The 18,990-nt window shown below is 38.4% G+C and overlaps 1 protein-coding gene across 1 annotated transcript; it reads right to left on the minus strand.

The window, feature by feature from the left end:
• Positions 1 to 3,957: 3,957 nt before the first annotated feature.
• Positions 3,958 to 18,750, minus strand: CNIH1 (cornichon family AMPA receptor auxiliary protein 1). Its single transcript, XM_509955.8, has 5 exons — positions 18,293 to 18,750; positions 13,396 to 13,464; positions 9,147 to 9,259; positions 7,287 to 7,430; positions 3,958 to 4,871 (listed from the first exon to the last, which is right to left on the minus strand). The coding sequence occupies exons 1-5, from the start codon at positions 18,575 to 18,577 to the stop codon at positions 4,844 to 4,846; spliced, it is 639 nt and encodes a 212-aa protein (XP_509955.3). The 5' UTR covers positions 18,578 to 18,750; the 3' UTR covers positions 3,958 to 4,843.
• Between the last annotated feature and the right edge of the window lie 240 nt (positions 18,751 to 18,990).

The raw sequence follows: 18,990 nt of genomic DNA on the forward strand, positions 1-18,990 counted from the left end.
GGAGGCTAAGGCAGGCAAATCGCTTGATCTCAGGAGTTCGAGACCAGCCTAGGCAACATGATGAAACCCTGTCTCTACTAAAAATACAAAAATTAACCAGGTGTGGTGGCATGCATCTGTGGTCCCAGCTACTTGGGAGGCTAAGGTTGGAGGATCACTTGAGCCCAGGGAGGTAGAGGCTACAGTGAGCCATGATAACACCAATGCACTCCAGCCTGGAAGACAGTGAGACCCTGTCTCAAAAAAAAATTTAAAAATTTTTAAAAATGCTCGACTAAACTACTTTAATATTAAGTATACGGGAAAACATCAACTATTCTATAACAAAGAAACATGAGATGTCAATTACTAAAATATAATTGTCCAGTTAAACACTCCAGCATTCCAGGGAAAAGTATTTTCTCTACCTAACCTGTGTGATATTCCCCAAAACAATGAGGAAAGAGGGCGGAGAGAGAATCAGAGTCCTGGTCATTCACAAACTAGTGGCATTTGAAATTGAATTAACACACAGACTCAACCATTATGCATAAACTACACAAGGAAACATTTAAGATAGCTTTTATTAAATACAAAAGCAAAATAAGCTCTAAGGAGTAAGGTAGGGCTACTTAAGGGCGTTTTCTGTGGACGGCGGATACAGCACCATTAAGGTTAGCTTAGATTTTAACAAACCATGAGCAGACAGCTAACTACATGTTATGTTTCTCTTAGTAGTTTTAGGGTCTGCCTAGTAATCAAGAAATTTTACTTCTCCAGAATACATGAACATGGGAACCAAAGAAATGTAAATATTTAGAAAAAGCACTACACAATAAAATTATGAGATGCAATCCTTACGCATGTCAAGATGTTCTCCACATCTTCTACAATGTGCATTAACAAAATTAATGCAGATAAGACCTTCACTCCAACCCCAAAGATCTTACATGGTTAATACTATTTTCCAAAATCAGCAGAACAAGCTGCAGTTACTTCTTTTAGACATTTAGCTTTAGAACTTTAAATTTCAAAGTAAAATTGTTGTTAAGAAAGTTAGTCAATATATTTAGCAATAGAACCACTCTTTTACTTTTGATATCATTCTGAGGTATTAATTCAGAACCATCTTCCAAGCTATACTGGTAGCACCACAGACTTACTAGCTGCTGGTCATACTGCAGATCAATGATTGGTTTGAGCAAAGGAGCTTAAAATGATCTAAGGCTAGCATGATTAATAGTTTCCAAAAAGGATGAACATGAGTACTTTTATGAGCAATGCTAGATAAGGTATCCATGTTTTTCTTTCCCCTAAAGAATGTTGTTTTAGAATATTCTTGCCATCAAAATTTCTGATTTACAATCATGATATACAACTGAGAGATGTACATTTATGGATGTTAAATGACATTTATGGATGTTAAATGTACATTTATGGATGTTAAATGACATAAATAAGTAAACTAGACACATACTTTTAAATATAGATCATTATTTGAGTGGGCTTGATACACTGCTAGGATATAACCACACCTAAGGTGAAAGCTCACCCCTACAGGGTATAAGTGATACACAGAAGTCATTATTTATACTATGGCAATATTCCACGAACTCTATTCATAAACATAGAAGGAAAAGAGGTGTTGTACAAAGGAAAGTATTTTGCTGGTTTCAAAGCACATACAACTTTATTTCCTTTCTATGTAAATATTTGACATAGCTTCAAAATATATTGATTTGGTGAGCAGAGAAGAGCTCTATGAGAACTGTTTGCAGGAGTGGTCGTCAAGGTGAAAACACTGAACTGGCTTTAAAAGAGACACATACTGCAAACTGCTGTGTACTTTGTTGCCATGTGAGAGACCATTATCTGGGTACATGAACTTGACTGGTAGGTCTGTCAGTTCATGGTACAATCAGTGAGGCTAGGAAACTATTACTTATACTCGATCCATACTCAAGTCAAAAGTGGATGGTCTTGGTCATTTCCTATCACTTCCCTTTCCCATGAAAAATAATTCAAACTTCAAACAAATTAGCAGTTTGTCCATAGCCTGGGACCAAACCCTCCTCTACCCTGGAATGAGGAGTGAGGAATATCATTAAGCACTGAGAAAAGTGTCAAACATCATTAATAACATTTGGATATGAGTGTTCAAATAATTCCTACACCATACCTCCTTAGTATTAAAGGGCCATACTGCCACGATATAGTATTATTACTCAGTAAAGTAACGGCTAAACAGACATTTATTATGTTAGGGTTTTAATTCAGGACAATCTGTGGTATCCATAGCAACAAAAAGTTGTTGGTATAGATATAACCAGAGTGTTACACAAGATGCAATAAAATAGACACAAACGGGGAAAACAATTTCCTAGAGCTAGAAAGCTTTTAAAGATAAAGCACATAATACCAAAAGTAACTGTAATAAGGAGAAAAAAAAAGAGTACCTAAATGAACAGCTATTGCTGCACAGGAAATGTTTAAGGTAAACTGAATTATAAACCCAGGCTAACCATGCCTCAGCTGAACCCACAGGAATAATAGGCTAGGGCCACCCCAAAGAGATTGATGTGGAAAATAAATCCAGAGCAATGAAAAGAGCCAGTCGGATATTGTCAGATTCAAGTATTTCGTTTCTGCTTTCTCTTGGTAAGTGATCTAATTCATAAAACACTGACATGGTAAAAGTGGGTAGATATTAGGAGAGCAGGTACTCAATCTTTTAATCACTTACATGCCTAGGAACTAACAAACTACCACAAAGATGGGTGAAACTCCCTGTCAATCATCTTTGAGGAATCAGCTGAAGACTACATACCTTATTTGGGAAACATGAGAAAATGGCTTCCACAAATCCCAACCAGTAAACTTACTCCTGGAAAATATTCTGGAATAGATTATTAAAAGGATGTTTGTTAACACTTATGAAGTAGTGTTTGCTAAGAGAGGCAGGGTTCACGAAAATATTTTGACAGGAATACTCAAGTAACAGCCCCAGGAAACCCATCTGGATTATAGAAGACTTGGCCAGGTCTTGCATGATCAAAAGTCCTTGTGAACAAGAAAGAAAACTAAGTGCATGCTGATGTAATCAGGTGGACTGGAAACTAAATGACTGCCTGTGCTCAAAGCATCAATCTTGAGCGCCCAGCAAGTACTCAATAATTTGTTACATGAACTGACCAAGAGTCAGATCCCTCTAGTTCTCCAGACTGTAAAATACAAGGTCTTTAAAGCTTTCCTTGTTATGGAACAGTTTGAGTCTCTTCACTCTTCTGGTTCTAAATCTCTTCCTCAACATACTCACCCCCATTACCCAGAATAGTTAACAGCTACTCTCTCCCAACCATGGGAAAGCACTGAAATAAAGCACTTTTCACTTAGTAGAGAATAAAACAGCATCTAATCCAACAAGTTCATAGAGTAAGATTTCCACAAACGCATCCATAAACTTCCTTGATCATGTGAAATTTCTATATATTGGTTCTCTTTCTTTTGATCCTCTTCTCAAGAAACTTCCGAACCACTTATTTTATTTTCAACTGCCTTAACTTCCTCATCCCAAATAAAGCACAAGATTTATTTATGCTTATGAAAACATGCAAGCCATAATTTACCTGCCTTACAAGCAGCAGCAAAAACTCAAATTTACAAGCCATTTTACCTTAAAACTGACTGTTCCAAAAAAGAAAAATCAAAGTAAAATATTTTAAGTGCCACCATAATTTTTCTTAATTGGTAAGAGAAATGATGATGCTATACCATCCACGTTTATGAATCCTGTCAAATGACAAAAGAGGTTAATGTGCTCGGCATTTAAAAATTTTCCTTTTTAGATCTAGGCATGGTATTTTTCAGAAAAACCATAATGTAGTACGTCACTTTTTAAAAACGACAGCAACATGTCTTTAACATGGATTAAGCAAGTTTAAGAAATACTATTTTTAATCTCAAACAATGCACTGAAAGTGAGTCTTAATTTCAGAGTTTTATTGTATTGCACTAAAGGAACAGCAGGATGGTTATACAATTTTCTCTCATTCAGTTTTGAAAATCTGTAGTACCTGCAAATTCTTAAGAATACCTTTACCACCAGATTAGAACAGTAAGCATAATAACCAATTTCTTAATAAGTAATGTCTTACAAATAAAAACACATTTAAAATAGCTTTAAATGCATTCTTCACAAGTAATTCAGCATATATTTTTATATCATGTTTACTTATGCTTAAGAATTAAAGCAAGTATATTTATTACTCTGATGGAAATATGGGAAATCTCTCATTCATGCAATATACAGGGATAATATTCAAGCGAAGGGAAAATTCCCGCTTTTTATTTTTGTAAATGTATCCATATATAATCATCTACATGACAGATGAGGAAACCCATGAAGTTTCCCACTAGTCAGATATACATTTTCACTTCATCAGAAGCACCTGATATCTACAGCTAATTTATAATTAGATACTGTTTCAATGAAACCAAAATGAGCCCTACAAGTTCCTATAAACAAAAGCTTCCAATGTACTAGGACAGTCAGTAATTAATGCATCATTCAGAGGATTATGGCTGTTCCTTAAGAAGTGCAAGTTCAAACCTGTCAACACCAGAGGTAATCATTTTATATTAATTTATACGTAATACCATTTAAAATCTTTATCCGAGTATAACATATGAAAACATTCTTTCCACAAGCAAAAATGTGGAAACATTTAAAAAATAAGGAGTCATTTTTTAAAGTAACTGATCAGATTCCACAGGCTACTCTTGGACAGGATCTTGCTGGATAGAATCCCTTCATTTGGTGGCTTTTTGCATGCACTTAACTGGACCAATTCTTCTGTGTGTTGTTCTAAGAGCTCACCAAAACATAGATCATGCTGAAAAGAAGAAAAAAGATGTTAATTTGAACATTACTAATTATTAAAAAAAAAACTCAGAGCATGAGAGAGTATGCTTTATATAGCAAACTAGTATCACAGAAAATGACAAGACTAATGACAAGTTCACAGTGATTTTAATTTGCATTTATGGACTTTTGCCTAACATAGGACTTGGCTCAGTGCATATGCTGTAGTTGTCCCCTATTCCCTTCCAATTTTAGCAAGTAGAACGGCACAGCTGAAAGCTTAATGGCGGATCAGAGCTTAGAGAAGCCATCCAAACATCACACACTCTGGAGTCGTGTCTAATAATAGAATGAGTATCTCTGGAGGGCTCACTTCACGCCAGGCCCTGTTAGGTCTTTTATATACATTACCTTGCTTAATCCTCCAAGCAGTCCTAGAAGGCAGGTACCATGTGTATCCCCATTGTATAGAAAGGAATGATCAATCAAGGATCTTTCCCATTACAGAAAGGATCTAAGCAATAGCAACTTTTAGGAAGCGGTTAAAAAAGAAAAGGGGGGAAAACAGTAAAATAAAAGGCAATGACCTTTTGATTTAGGTTTAAGAACTGCCAAGGGCAATTCTACATAGAGTGATATGGGAACGGCATAGGGGCATGATTCAAAAAGCACATATCTCTAAACAGAAATACAAAGGAGTTGAACAAGCTTGATAGACAACCTTAAAACAGAACAAATGTCCTGGTGCTACCATATCCTGCTGAATATTTTCCCACAACTGCACATCTCCAACTTTATCATTTATTCAATCATTCATTTCATTTCTTTCATTCAACAAATATGTTTGAAGTGCCTATCATACACCAGCCCGTTCCAGACATTTGCTATGGAAACTTACGAAATGAAAATTAACAGGAAATTAAAGTGACACATAGAATTTCACTTTTCAGAGCACTTCTTTGTTTCACAGATGAGTAATATCTGCATATGCACTAAAGGATACTCATTTTCACAGTAATAGCCTCTAAAGGCATAAAAATACCAAAAATACCTTTTTCCTAAATTTCAGTCTAACCATTCATCTTTTCTATGACGGAAACTTATGTATGAAGAGAAATATGAATATAAGCCTATCTTAGCAAGTTTTCAAGTAATGAAAAAGAGAAGGGAAGCTTATGCTGTTTTTTTAAAGCTTACAGCTTTTTTGGAAATATTCTGAAAATCAAGGAGAAAGTCCTCTCTAGTTGAGTATGTATTAATAAAAAATGAGAAAGTATTTTATGTAAGTGATTGTAAAAGTATATTCACATAGCTTAAAGAAATATATAATTCTACATTTAACAGTGTCCTTTTCTAGTTTTAACAAGCAGTCATTTCACTGTACCTACAACACACCTACAGCAGTGGTTCTCAACCAGGGCAATTTTGCCCCTCAGGACATCTGGCAATGTCCAGAGACATTTTTGGTTGTCATGAGGGGGGCAGGAGGGTGCTAATGGCAACTAGTGGGTAAAGGCCAGGGATGCTGCTAAACGTCCCATGATATACAGGACAGCTTCCCACAGAAATTCCCACACAGCCCAGAAGCGTCAACAGTGCTGAAGTTGAGACACCCTGACCTAGAGGAACAATGAGTCCATGAGAGTATAAAAGGAAAAAAATCAGGCTGGGCGCGATGGCTCACGCCTGTAATCCCAGTACTTTGGGAGGCCAAGGTGGGCGGATCACCTGAGGTCGGGAGTTCAAGACCCCTGGCCAACATGGTGAAACTCTGTCTCTACTAAAAATACAAAAATTAGCCGGGCGTGGTGGTGCACGCCTGTAATCCCAGCTACTCAGGAGGCTGAGGCAGGAGAATTGCTTGAACCTGGTGGGGCGGAGGTTGCAGTGAGCAGAGATCACGCCACTGCACTCTAGCCTGGGCAACAGAGACTCCGACTCAAAAAAAAAGAACAAAAATCGGAAACTGCACCACCCTGTAAGGTAGAACTACTTCTTTCATTCATACCACTCAAATCAAGCAAATCAGAAAATAAAGGGCAGAGCACACGACTTATGAAGAATGATAAGGAAAAAATGAAACATAATGTCTGGAGAGACCCTGAAGACAAGCAGAAATTTCTGCAAACTCACACATCCCTATCCTTCAATGACATCACTTTGCCATGGAGAATGAGGACCATCCTTTACTGACTGAATGTGTCTGAAAACTTATGAAGCAGCATCCCTGACCAAACCTTCTGCCTCTGATGGCAGGCTGGTTTACTGCCTTGACAAGCACCAGTGTGGGCCACACTGAATGTGTGCGAATTTGCTGGTGTGCACCATGCACACTTAAGACACTAAGTTATTCTTCGAATGGATTTTGAGGTGTGAAAACCATAATGCCTGCAAACTTTTAAAGCAGCAAAGTGAAGGCATATTTCATTTTACCTTTTCAACTTACCCATATAGGTAGTAAAAAAATGCTAGAAGATAAAAAGCTAATTTGCACCATCCTTCCTTCTGACAATATGCTAGAATATCTGCATTCATGATGGTTGTAGGGTCATAGAGTCCTGGGCCACTCATCACTGGTCTACTCATATACCTGGAATAAACACAGTCTATTAGGCATTCAGAAAGGGCAGTAAATGTTCAGATAAGAAAGCAGGTCTTTCTTCTAAAACATCTGTTACGAGAGGTGGTCCATAAAGGGAAGCATTCTTTTACTTATGGGTAAAATGCTTTCCTTTTACCATCTTAATTTTAAAAGTAGAGCCCCTAAATGAGCAGAATGAGATAGCTAAACAAGTTTCTTCTAGTCTCTGCCTTTTCAGAAATCCAAGAAAAATAGGAAGAACTGTAAAAAGAAAATAGGTGTTTTGTTTTTACTTATCTTGGCATAATTTTAGACTTACAGAAAAGATACAAGAACCTTTCACCCAGATATTCCAAATGTCCATTTTTACTATATTTGCTTTCTCCTTCTCTTTCTCATTCTGAGTACTGGGTTTTTTTGGTTTTTTGTTTTGTTTTTTTGTTGTTGTTGTTTTGAGACAGGGTCTTACCCTGTAACCCAGGCTGCAATATAGTGGTGCAATCTTGGCTCACCACAATCTCAGATTCCTGGGCTCAAGCAATCCTTCTGCTTCAGCCTCCCAAGTAGCGGGGACTACAGGCACACGCCACCATGCTTAGCTAATTTTTTTTGTATTTTTTTGTAGAGGGGGGTTTTGCCACGTTGCCCAGTCTGTTCTCCAACTCCTGGGCTCAAGTGATCCACCTGCCTCAAACTCTCAAAGTGCTGGGATTACAGACATGAGCCACTGTACCTGGCCCTGAGTAAATTTTTTTTTTTTTTTGAGACAGAGTCTCGCTCTGTTGCCCAGGCTGGAGTGCAGTGACACGATCTTGGCTAACTGCAAACTCTGCCTCCCAGCCTGAAGCAATTCTCTGCCTCAGCTTCCCAAGTAGCTGAGTTTATAGGCGCCCGCCACCACTACTGGTTAATTTTTGTACTTTTAGTTGAGACAGGGTTTCACCATCTTGGCCAGGCTGGTCTTGAACTCCTGACCTTGTGATCCACCTACTTCGGGCTCCCAAAGTGCTGGGATTACAGGCGTGAGCCACTGCGCCCGGCCAAGTACATTTTTTTCTGAATCATTTCAGAGTCCATTGTAGACCTGATACCATTTTACTTCTAAATATTTCTTCAGTATATGTCTCCTAAAATCAAGGGCAATAAGGTTTTGACATGCCTATTTAAAACAAAAACTTCTAACTCTATATACGGCAGATATTACTATGGAAGTTATAAAATATTATCTTTTACAAATAACCAAAATTAGTCATAAACACAGAAAGAAATTAGACACATACTGTACATTTTGACTTACCTGAAGTTCAAGGACAAGCAAAGCTAATCTAAGTTGATAGAGGTCAGTGGTCTTGGGAGGTGTGGAGGGTAACTGACTTAAGATGGGGCACAAGTGAATGCTCTGGAGGCTACAACTGTTGTGTATCTTGATCTGGGTGGTGGTTTAACAGGTGTATACGTATGTAAAAATTCATTGAGCTATATACTTCAGACTTGTGCACAACACTAAGTTATACTTCACTTTTTTAAAAAAATTCCCTTAAAAATAAAGTAAGCTCTATATGAGGTATTGAAATAGTTTTTGTTCATCCACTTGATTTTTAAAAAAATAAATGCCAACTAATCTTCCATTTTTATGTAGGTGACTAGCATGTAAGATAACCGTATCAACCACAGTATATTTAAGTTTTAATTTAAAAAAATATTAAAAGTGTATCTAAATATTACCTCCAAATATGATATGCCAAGAGGGGCATATTGAGACCCAGTGTAAGCCACTCTGCTGCACAAAGAAACATGACACAGAAGAAAGCGTGGATGAGGTACTCTGGGAGTACAAGCTGGAAGGAAAACACAAGCCAGTTATCAAAATGCCTCAGCATTAAGTCAACTACTAATCTGGAAAGCAGGTGGCAACCAAGTTTCCGTAATGAAAAATCACTGTTTTCTTAGACTCAGAAATAACAGATGCTACTGAGTTTTATTTCCATGTTTAACTTTTTACCAAAAGTAGGATTACAGGCAAACTGACCAGAGCATATAGCTTGCACTAACATAGTAAGATACATGACTTAAAATTCAAAGCTCAAATTCTTAGAGTAACAGATCAAATTATATAAAGTTACCACCCAGATTGTTAAACAATTTGCTAGTCAACTAGAATACTTTTCACCATTCAACAATGATAGAAGTACAAAAATGAGAGATCACATGCAACATATTAAAAATTCCACAGAAACAAAACTCCCCTTTAGAATTTTACATATCAGTGTTTTTAAGCCTTTAACAAAAACCAGAAATGCTACATACACAATATTTAACAAACCACATTGCATTCCCACAGAAGTAATTTTTTAATGGAAAGCCAATCAGCCAATAATCTCAGCACAGTGAGGGGAAGAACACTAATATGCACAAATGTAAAAGATTCGCTTTCTGCAATGTAGGAGGGAAAAGACTGAGTTCTTAACCATGAAATTAAGATTTTCCAGGTTCCCAAGTTCTCATTCTTAGGTGGCCTTTCCGTTTCTTTACTCCTGCTTGCCAACAAAATGCTACAGACACAACAGAAGACCAGTAGAAGCTCAGAACCCAAAAACAAAATAAACCTTTTGGTAGTAGGTAATATTAAGTGAAGAAAAATTAATTCGAGCAAAATGCTTTTTATAAAATGACCAGGAGTTAATGCTTTATGTTAAATTATCTTTCTCATCCTAAAGATTTCAGCCTGAGGACTTTGTTAAATAAAAATACCAAAACCTCTCATTGCAAGTTTCAGCCGAAGTATCTCCTGTAAGTCACAGCTACAAAGCCAGTTTCTCAAATGTTTACTTCATACCAAATGGAAATCATATGAATACTTATCATCATCAGATCACTCCTGAGGGGAAACCATGGCTGTAGATATTGTAATCACACTACATACTCAGGCCCATTTTCTCATACTCCCAAATTACTGTTTCCAATTTAAAGCTGTAGAGGGGACTTTCTAATGAATACTATTTAAAAAAAAAAATCCACGTAAACAACTCATCTACACCACTAACCAAATATTTTCTACAAACTTAAGCAATACAATAACAAAGGATAAACTCTGCATATGTACCTAAACTTCTAAGTAACATTTAAGCCAGCATCTATTTAAGATCAAAGTTCTCTAAACAAGAAAAGGGCCATAGGACTCTGAAACTCAAGGACTATAACCAGGACAAACCAAGAAAAATATACATTTTATTAAGAATTCCACTAGAGTTGCTTTTATAATACTTGTTTAAATTACAGATGTTGTCTTTAAAATATAAGCCTATTTCAGCCCTAAAAAGCCAACTGATACCTAACAAACAAATCCTCATGCAAGGTTTTATCCTACACTTACAGACTGAAGTATGGAAAGAATGATTTTGAAAGCATGACCCCCTCCCGCTCTTAATATTACTTTAATAAAAGTGTTAATAAAGATAATCTACAACTCTACCAGTTCTAATATGAAACAATGCCATTCCCTCCCTTCTCCTCAAAAGGAGTCCAGAAACATTTACTACCCATCTCTCTTAAAAACCAACCCTCTCCAAGTATTCTTTAATGACAAAATTTCCCAAGAGACACAAAAATTATTCAATTTAGGAACCAAGGTTCAAACAGAAACTAGTATCCAGAAAAAAAACCTCAAGCAAATATGGCTGAAATGATAGCATTTAAACATGCAAAATATAATATTCTCTTGTTAAAGTTCACAATTTAAAAAATAGTGATATTTGTCTTCCCCCATACTTTGGCAGAACTGTCAGAACAAATTTAAATAGGGAAAACTGTCAGATGCACTGCTATTCAGCCAATTATTGGCACCCTATCCAAAAGGCAACCTGTGCTGCTATAAAAATGTCCTTCAACCTCCTGCAGCATTAGGATGTCCCAAGCACATGTCTCTTCTCAGTGAGAATTTCTTTCCATTAAGAAAAGCCAGGAATCGCACATTACCTGTTAAAATGAAACCTGTCCCTCCTAAATTTACAATACATTAGGAAAATACAAGAACTTGAGCTTCAAAAATTAGGCTGCCTTGAGTTCAAGTTCTGACTCTATCTTAGCTGTATAACATTCGGCAAAGTGCTTTAACCTGGAAAAGCTTCAGTTTACTCTCCTATTCATGAGATAACAATATACCTACCTCAGGATTGTCATGAGAATTAAATTTAAAAATTCAGGCAAAGTGCTTATCACAGAGCCTAGCACCCAGGAAAATCCTCATCTGATTTCAAATATTTTTACCTTCATCATCATTTGGTTATTTGAAGTAATGAAAAGGCAAACAGCACAGAATACTATTAATAAACAGCTATCAAAAGGAGAAATTTCAGTTTCTTCATTTCCTGGTAACAACTTCAACTACTTAGGTTAAGATGTTTTACAATTAACACTTAATGCTTTCCAAGAGAAGGCAAATTCATCTTCTTATGTCTTGTTTCATAAGAGCAAAGAAACAGCTAATAAGTTAATACTTTTAATTGTACCTACATCAACTCTTACTGTAACAGTTCTCTAAAGACAAACTAGAAATCTCTTCCACCATCCACATTTATCTGGGAAACAATAATAAAGTACCAAACTAACTTTCTAGATGCTTTTCCAAATAAAATCCCTCTAGCACCTAGTGCTAGTACACTAGTATGCTAGACAATTAAAATCTACACAAACTCTCCCCTTCGTTAAGTAATTTTTAAAGCTGAATTACTGTATTTTATTTCTTGAAGACATACCCACTGCTTTCTTATAAACAACCAACCTTTCAATTACTGACCAGTCAGGCAAAATCAAATACACAGGCTAAAGGAGTATCTTCCTAAATGCAGGCAAAAATACAAAAAAACAAACTGGGTACCCTGGTGTGTGCCTGTAATCCCAGCTACCCAGGAGATTGAGGCAGGAGGATCACTTGACCCAGGAGTTTGATACGAGTCTGGGCAATATAGAGAGACCCCCATCTCAAAAGAAAATTTAAAAATACATACATATATATTTTTTCAAAAACCCTAAGCACAATGGAGCTACATTATCACTAAATTCATGATGGCTCAGAACTCAGTGTAATTCAGGCCTGTTTTAGAAACAGAAAGTAGATACACACTAGAAATAACCACATAGACATTTGTATACAAATTGTTATCTACAAAATTATGGCACCCTAAGTCCAAAGAATGGCATTGCTGTGAGATCCCAGAGCCCCCAGAACAGAGCTATCCACCTAACAGGCTCTGAATAAACATCAGCTGAAAGAATGACTCATTTATTCCAGAATATGCAAACCAAAGATAAAACTAGATATGGCAGATAAGTCCATACTAAAGATTTCACTCACATACTACCTCACAATAAGTCACAACCCGAGAATCATCTCACCATCTATTAGTCATTTTATGTTAACCAACTTTCAAGTACTGCACCAAATAATTTCACATAGAAGTGCCTATGGCTATAACATAAAAAAACGCATACGCATTTAACAGCTTTCCCTACTTGACTGGGCCAGCAAGCATATATTTGCATAAAATATGAAATTTCATGAAATCATAAACCTCAACAGGCATATGAACGAGCACACTGAACAAAACGTTACAAATACAAATGCCCTAACCCTCCCCATGAAATGAATATAGCATTAAAACATTTAACTAAAAAGCAGTACACACCTTTAATGCAATTTTGACTCTTTTAATCTTTTTGACCTTTTCAACTGTCTTTGGCCGACAATGTAAAAAGCAGATTGGAAGAATGTTAGTATGACAGCTGACAAGATCACCAGCAGATTAATAATAGAATAGTCAAGCACGACAGGAGAAAGAAGATTTTTTAAATTCTGCCTACTTCAAAAAGTACAAATATATTATGCTACTCAGAATACTGGCCATTTTCAAATTACATCAAGTTAAAAACAAACATATTTTTAAAATCTAAAGATAAATCCTATATTATAACTTACGGGATTCAGTGTATTACACTGGTCTATAGGATTCTTGTAATCGGTCTTCAGCTCATCAAATGCTATAATCTAAAATAAAATTAAAACAGTTAGGACCACTCACTTTAATTAAAAGCAGCAACAAACCTGCCCCATCTTCAAATAATTATTAAAGTTAATAAAACAGGAACAAAAGTACACCAAGATCACAAATACCAATTTACAGTAAACTCATATATGACAAAAAGAACCAGAATGCGATTTAAAGTGAAAACACTCTTATCTCAGTATCACTAAAATTTGGTATTACTGTAATAAATACCTTCAATTTTCAATTTCTTCAATGCCTCTGCTCAAGTTATTTCAACTTATCTCTACTCGAAATAATCTTCTGACTAGAAAAATAATTTCAACTGTTTATCCAAATTCCTCTTTATCCTAAAAAAAAACAAACCTTCCTAGGTCAACTTCTTTCTGCAGGCTTTCCTAACTCCTTTGGGCAGAAGTAATTGCATCCTTCCCCACATCTCCACACAGCATGGGACTCTATAATGCCATCGATATGGCTTGTCTCACACTGGAGTGTGGTATTTACACACAGGTCTGTCTGCCCCTCTACACTCTCAGGGAGAAGGACCATTTTTATTTATCTGTGCATGCTCCTCCTCCCTTGGCACAGTGCTCAGTGGGACACTAGAGATGGACTCGAACTCTTCAATGTGTTGCCATTGGTGCCCAAACACATACATTTCTAAGGATGCTTTTGTCCGCACTCTGGAGGAATGTGGCTTCAACCTCAAGGGTCACTAGAATGTACATTAAGAGTCAAAATAGGGACTCTGCACCACTTTGTGGCATCATTTCAGGTGACAAAGAAAGAAAACAAAGGCAGCAAGTTGATGGGGGAGCCATTTTAGTTGCTAACACTACTCACCCCAGGGACACACAAACTAAGCTACCCTTCCCTTAATGAGTTAGGAATAGTATCTTTATATGTGAAAGTGTTGCTCAATATTATCAGTAATCAGTAAAGTTACATATTTCCATCTTTTAACATGACTGTTTATTTCCCTGTTAAAATTTAGATTCATAAAAAGACGGTTTTTTTAATTTCTAGAGTTCTATAAAATTCACCAACCTGCCCTAATAAAAACTCCAACCAAACAACAATAGAAGGAAAATAATAAAACATTAGAATGTAATCTCTGAAAGAACAAAGATTGTTGTATTTACTATTATGTCCCGGGGCCTAAAATATAAAATAGTGCCTGGCACATAGTTAAGTGTTCAATAAATATTAACTGGAAGGAGGGGGTGAAAAAAATAGCACTAGGGATTAAAAAAAAAAAAGGCAGAACTCACCAGGGGGATTTCCCTTGGCTAATGACACCTAACACAAATGTTAAAAACATAAATGTGTAATTAGAAAATACTAATTTCTGATTACTTATGGACGTTATTAGTCTGCTACTTGACGTCAGCCGTGGTCTATAACCCCAATGCATTTTAGTAATAAAGCTCAAGACAAGGATGATAATCGTAAGTACTTGTCTATAACAAGATCCAACTTAACAGAATACAAAACTTGTCTTTAAAACTGACATTTAATTGGACATTTTCTTCAGGTGACTTCAAGGGAATTTTTTTTTTTTTTTTTTTTTTTTCTTGAGACAGGGTCTTACTCTGTCACCCAGGCTGGAGTGCAGTGGCACAATCTCAGCTCACTGCAACCTCCACCTCCTCAGCTCAAATGATTCTCCTGCCTCAGCCTCCGGAGTAGCTGGGACTACAGGTGCATGCCACCATGCCTGGCTAATTTTTGTAGTTTTTGTAGAGATGGGATTTTACCATGTTGCCCAGGCTGGTCTCAAACTCCTGAGCTCAGGTGATCCACCTGCCTTGGCCTCCCAAAGTGCCGGGATTACAGGAATGAGCCACTGTGCCTAGTCACAGGGATTTTTTAACTATGTTGTTGAATGGGTTTCTCTTTGAGTGCTATAGGCTAGGGTTTTCGAACCTCTTCTGAGAATATTCTTAATGATTTTCAAATCTTTTTGCAGCTATGTGGCTGAGCAAAGACACCCACAAAATTTCCCACAGAAGTATAACAAAAATAAAACAGATAAATCCCTAAAGATGCCCAAGTACACAATTCAGAATACCTTCCAATTTGATACACATCTTTAAGGAATGACTTTTAAGCTTTTAATTTTTCAAACAATCTATGCTCCCGACTCTATTCTCCACAGAGCATCAATGACATGAATTAGGACTAAATTGACAGATATAATCATCAGCATAAAAAACATTCTCTAATACAGTGATTAATGTAAATAAGATTTTTGGAATGTAATTTAAAAATTGTAAAATGAGTCTTCTGAAAGATACTTCAACTACCTGCTAGAGTTTGGTTTAACTCCTCCAAATCTCAGGTTGAAATTTGATCCCCAATGTTGGAGGCGGGATCTAACGGGAGGTGTTTGGGTCATGGGAGCAGATCCCTCATGAATGGTTTGGTGTCATCTTGGAGGGAATAAGTGAGTTCTCCTGCCATTAGGACCCAAGAGAACTGGCTTGTAAACAGCACCTGGCACCTCCCCCTCTTTTTCCTTTGCTTCCTCTCACTATGGGATCTCTACACACTACTCCCCCACCATGAGTGGAAGCAGGCTGAGACTTTCACCAGATGCCCAGTCTTATAGTCAGCAGAATCCTGAGGTAAATAAACCTCTTTTTTCTTTGTAAATTACTCAGCCTCCCGTATTCCTGTATAGCAACACTATAAACACTATAAAGGAATGGACTAAGATACTACCTAAGATGATAAACATAAGGTTATATGGGTAATAGAAAAATTAAAACTATCTATTTATTTAGAATTGTTTCCAAAAGGATACTAACTCTCTGAATGAAGAAATCCCTAAGCATAAAAGCTCTCCACAAATCTGCGGTATAATTTTTTTTTCATTGTATAACACGACTTAAAATTATTTACTTCACCCAGACACGCATTTGTTTAAGCTGAAATTACCCGTTTTTTGAAAGTGCGGTTCAGGTTTTCCTTAAGCCAAACACAACCTGGTTCAAAACGTAAAAATGTGAAAAAGCCAACCCCACCACTCTAAGAATCCCCATCATCCCAGAAAAAAGGAACACCCATCAAGCAGAGTGACTTAAAGCTACATCTACAGATGGAATGGAACCACACACTTTCTTTCTTTCTTTTTTTTTTTTTTTTTTTTTTGAGACGGAGTCTCCGCCCAGGATGGAGTGCAGTGGCGCCATCGCGGCTCACTGCAACCTCTGCCTCCTGGGTTCAAGTGATTCTCCTCCACCTCAGCCTCCCGAGTAGCTGGGATTACAGGCGCCCACCACCATGCCCGGCTAATTTTTTTGTATTTTTAGTAGAGACGGGGTTTCACCATGTTGGCCAGGCTGGTCTCGAACTCCTGACCTCGTGATCCTCCCGCCTCGGCCTCCCAAAGTGCTGGGATTACAGGAGTGAGCCTCCGCGCCCGGCCATGGAACCACACATTTTCATCAGAGGCCTACTAAGGTTGAGCTAGTCTGTATCCCAAATTATCTTAGGTATTGTTCTTCCATCAAAGCAGGGCTGAAGATGCTCTTCAAATTACTGCTCCTACTGACAAGCATTCTGAGGTAGCAGTTATTTCTGACACAGTTAATAGCCTACATAAGTATTCCTGATTACAATAAGCAGTCAGGTCCTAAAATAATTGTAAACATAATCACACTGCTTAGCAAAAAGGAATGGATTTGTGATATACTTCCACTTTCGAGACTTTTTTGCACAAGACGCTGCTGCTGTTTAATCATTCTGCCCCTCCGTATGTTTCATAGAAATCCTTGTTACTGGCATGATGAAACCTGACTTAAAATCTACGTAAGAGTTAACGTGGTCATTCAAATTAAAAGCAACATTCCAGAAGGCACTGGAATATGGGGAAAAGAGAAGCAAGTATGAGATAAATTTTTAATGAATGATTTCCAGAAGGCTCTCAATGCTTTTAATTTTGTGCTAAAGCAACAGAAATTCTTATCTCTGTAGAACTATATCACAGGGAACTTACGACTTTTTCCTTAGAGGGACCAGTAAGGCTGTGCTTCCACCCTGCAATAGTGATGATGATGTGTGTAACAGAAATAAATACTGCCCCAGAAAAGCTTAAGGTTTCTGAGCATCTCAAAATCAAATGAAAACTGCCTCTACTAAATCAAGCAATCCTGAATATAAGGGTGGCTTGGAAAGCTGCCTGTTGAAACTCCAGCGGTCAAAGTATGATTTGGGGGGGAAACGCGCACATGCAATCAACAAAGTAATCAACTGAACTTGCATCAAAGTTCACCAGGAAACAACAATCTGGAAAAAGAGAAAAAAAGTGATTTGATCTGAAGAGCACCCAACAAGTGCTGAAAAGTAGAGTTGGAAATTCACCCTAAGTAGGTTACATTTTGGCCACAGTTCTGTGGAAACCCTAAAAGAAAGCCAATCTATATTAACAAAAATTCGGAAAACTTCATTCACACTACGCCCGTCCCACCGCGCCGTCGACATCCTCCCCGGGGATGCAGGGCCGCGGGCCGGTAGAGGTCGGTGCGAACGCAGCGCGGAACCGCGGGCGCCCGCCTGGACCGCGGCCGCCCCACCCAGTCGGGGAGGAGTAGCGGTGCGCGCGGCCTGTGCCGAGACAACGCGGGCGCATCCACCTGGCGACTGCGCGCCCCGGCTCCTCCAGTACCCGCGGCCCCTAGACCCCTCGCCGCGCGGCCCGTGCCAGCCGGGCCGCATCCCCGACGCGCAAAGCCCCGGCGGCCGTGGCGGCCCGGACCGCGGGCCCGGGGCGAAAAGAAGCTGTGTTGCCGCCTCGCCCTCCTTTCCCCAGCCCCAGCTACTCACGTGCCAAATGGCGAAGAAGATGAGCGCGGCAGTGAGCAGCAGCGCCAGCATGTAGCAGAAGGCCGCGAACGTGAACGCCATGGCTGGGGAGGAGGAGCGGGGAGCGGCGCCGTTGCCAGCGGAGAAAGGCGGCGCAGGGCCCTCTGGGTAAAACCATTCACTTCCACCGGCCACAGCCGCGACCGCCACCGCTACCGCCGCGGCGCCAGCCCTCTCAGCGCGCCTGCGCACCAGCCCAGCCGCCCCGGCGCCCTCTGATGGCCGGAGTCTGCGTTGCACTGACATTGTCCGCACAGTTGTTGATTGATTTTTCCTTCCTTCTTGCGTTTATTCTTTCAACAAATATTTATTGAATGAATGCCTAGTTTGTTACAGGTACCGCGCTTCTCGCTTCAGATACAAAGATGAATAAGATAGTACCTGCACTGAAAGAACTTAGTATAGTGCCGGAAATGAACACCTAAATAAATAATTACGTTATTATAACCCCGTAAACGGATGTGTGTGGGATGCTCTGAAAGGTCAGAGAAGGACAGCCAGCCCGCCCTGGAGCATTTAGGCAGGATTCCTGCTGTAGGTGTTTCCTAAGTTGGCCTTAGATGATGATAAGTTCTCCAGGCAAAAAGAAGGTAGAACTGGCAGTCCAAGGAAACGGTTCAGAATGAGGAAACGCAACAGAGATGGAAAAAAGAAAAGAA

Source organism: Pan troglodytes, chromosome 15 (genome assembly GCF_028858775.2).
Source record: "Pan troglodytes isolate AG18354 chromosome 15, NHGRI_mPanTro3-v2.0_pri, whole genome shotgun sequence".
Classification (NCBI taxonomy): domain Eukaryota; kingdom Metazoa; phylum Chordata; class Mammalia; order Primates; family Hominidae; genus Pan; species Pan troglodytes.

Bases quoted from the DNA above. Each gene is read 5' to 3' on its own strand.
- CNIH1 (XM_509955.8), bottom strand. From the start codon at position 18,577: ATGTCAGTGCAACGCAGACTCCGGCCATCAGAGGGCGCCGGGGCGGCT. The intron at 13,465-18,292 runs GTGAGTAGCTGG...ATTTTATTTTAG, and splicing joins TCTTCTTCGCCATTTGGCAC to ATTATAGCATTTGATGAGCT. The intron at 7,431-9,146 runs GTAATATTTAGA...TGTTTATTCCAG, and splicing joins TTGGCATATCATATTTGGAG to GTATATGAGTAGACCAGTGA.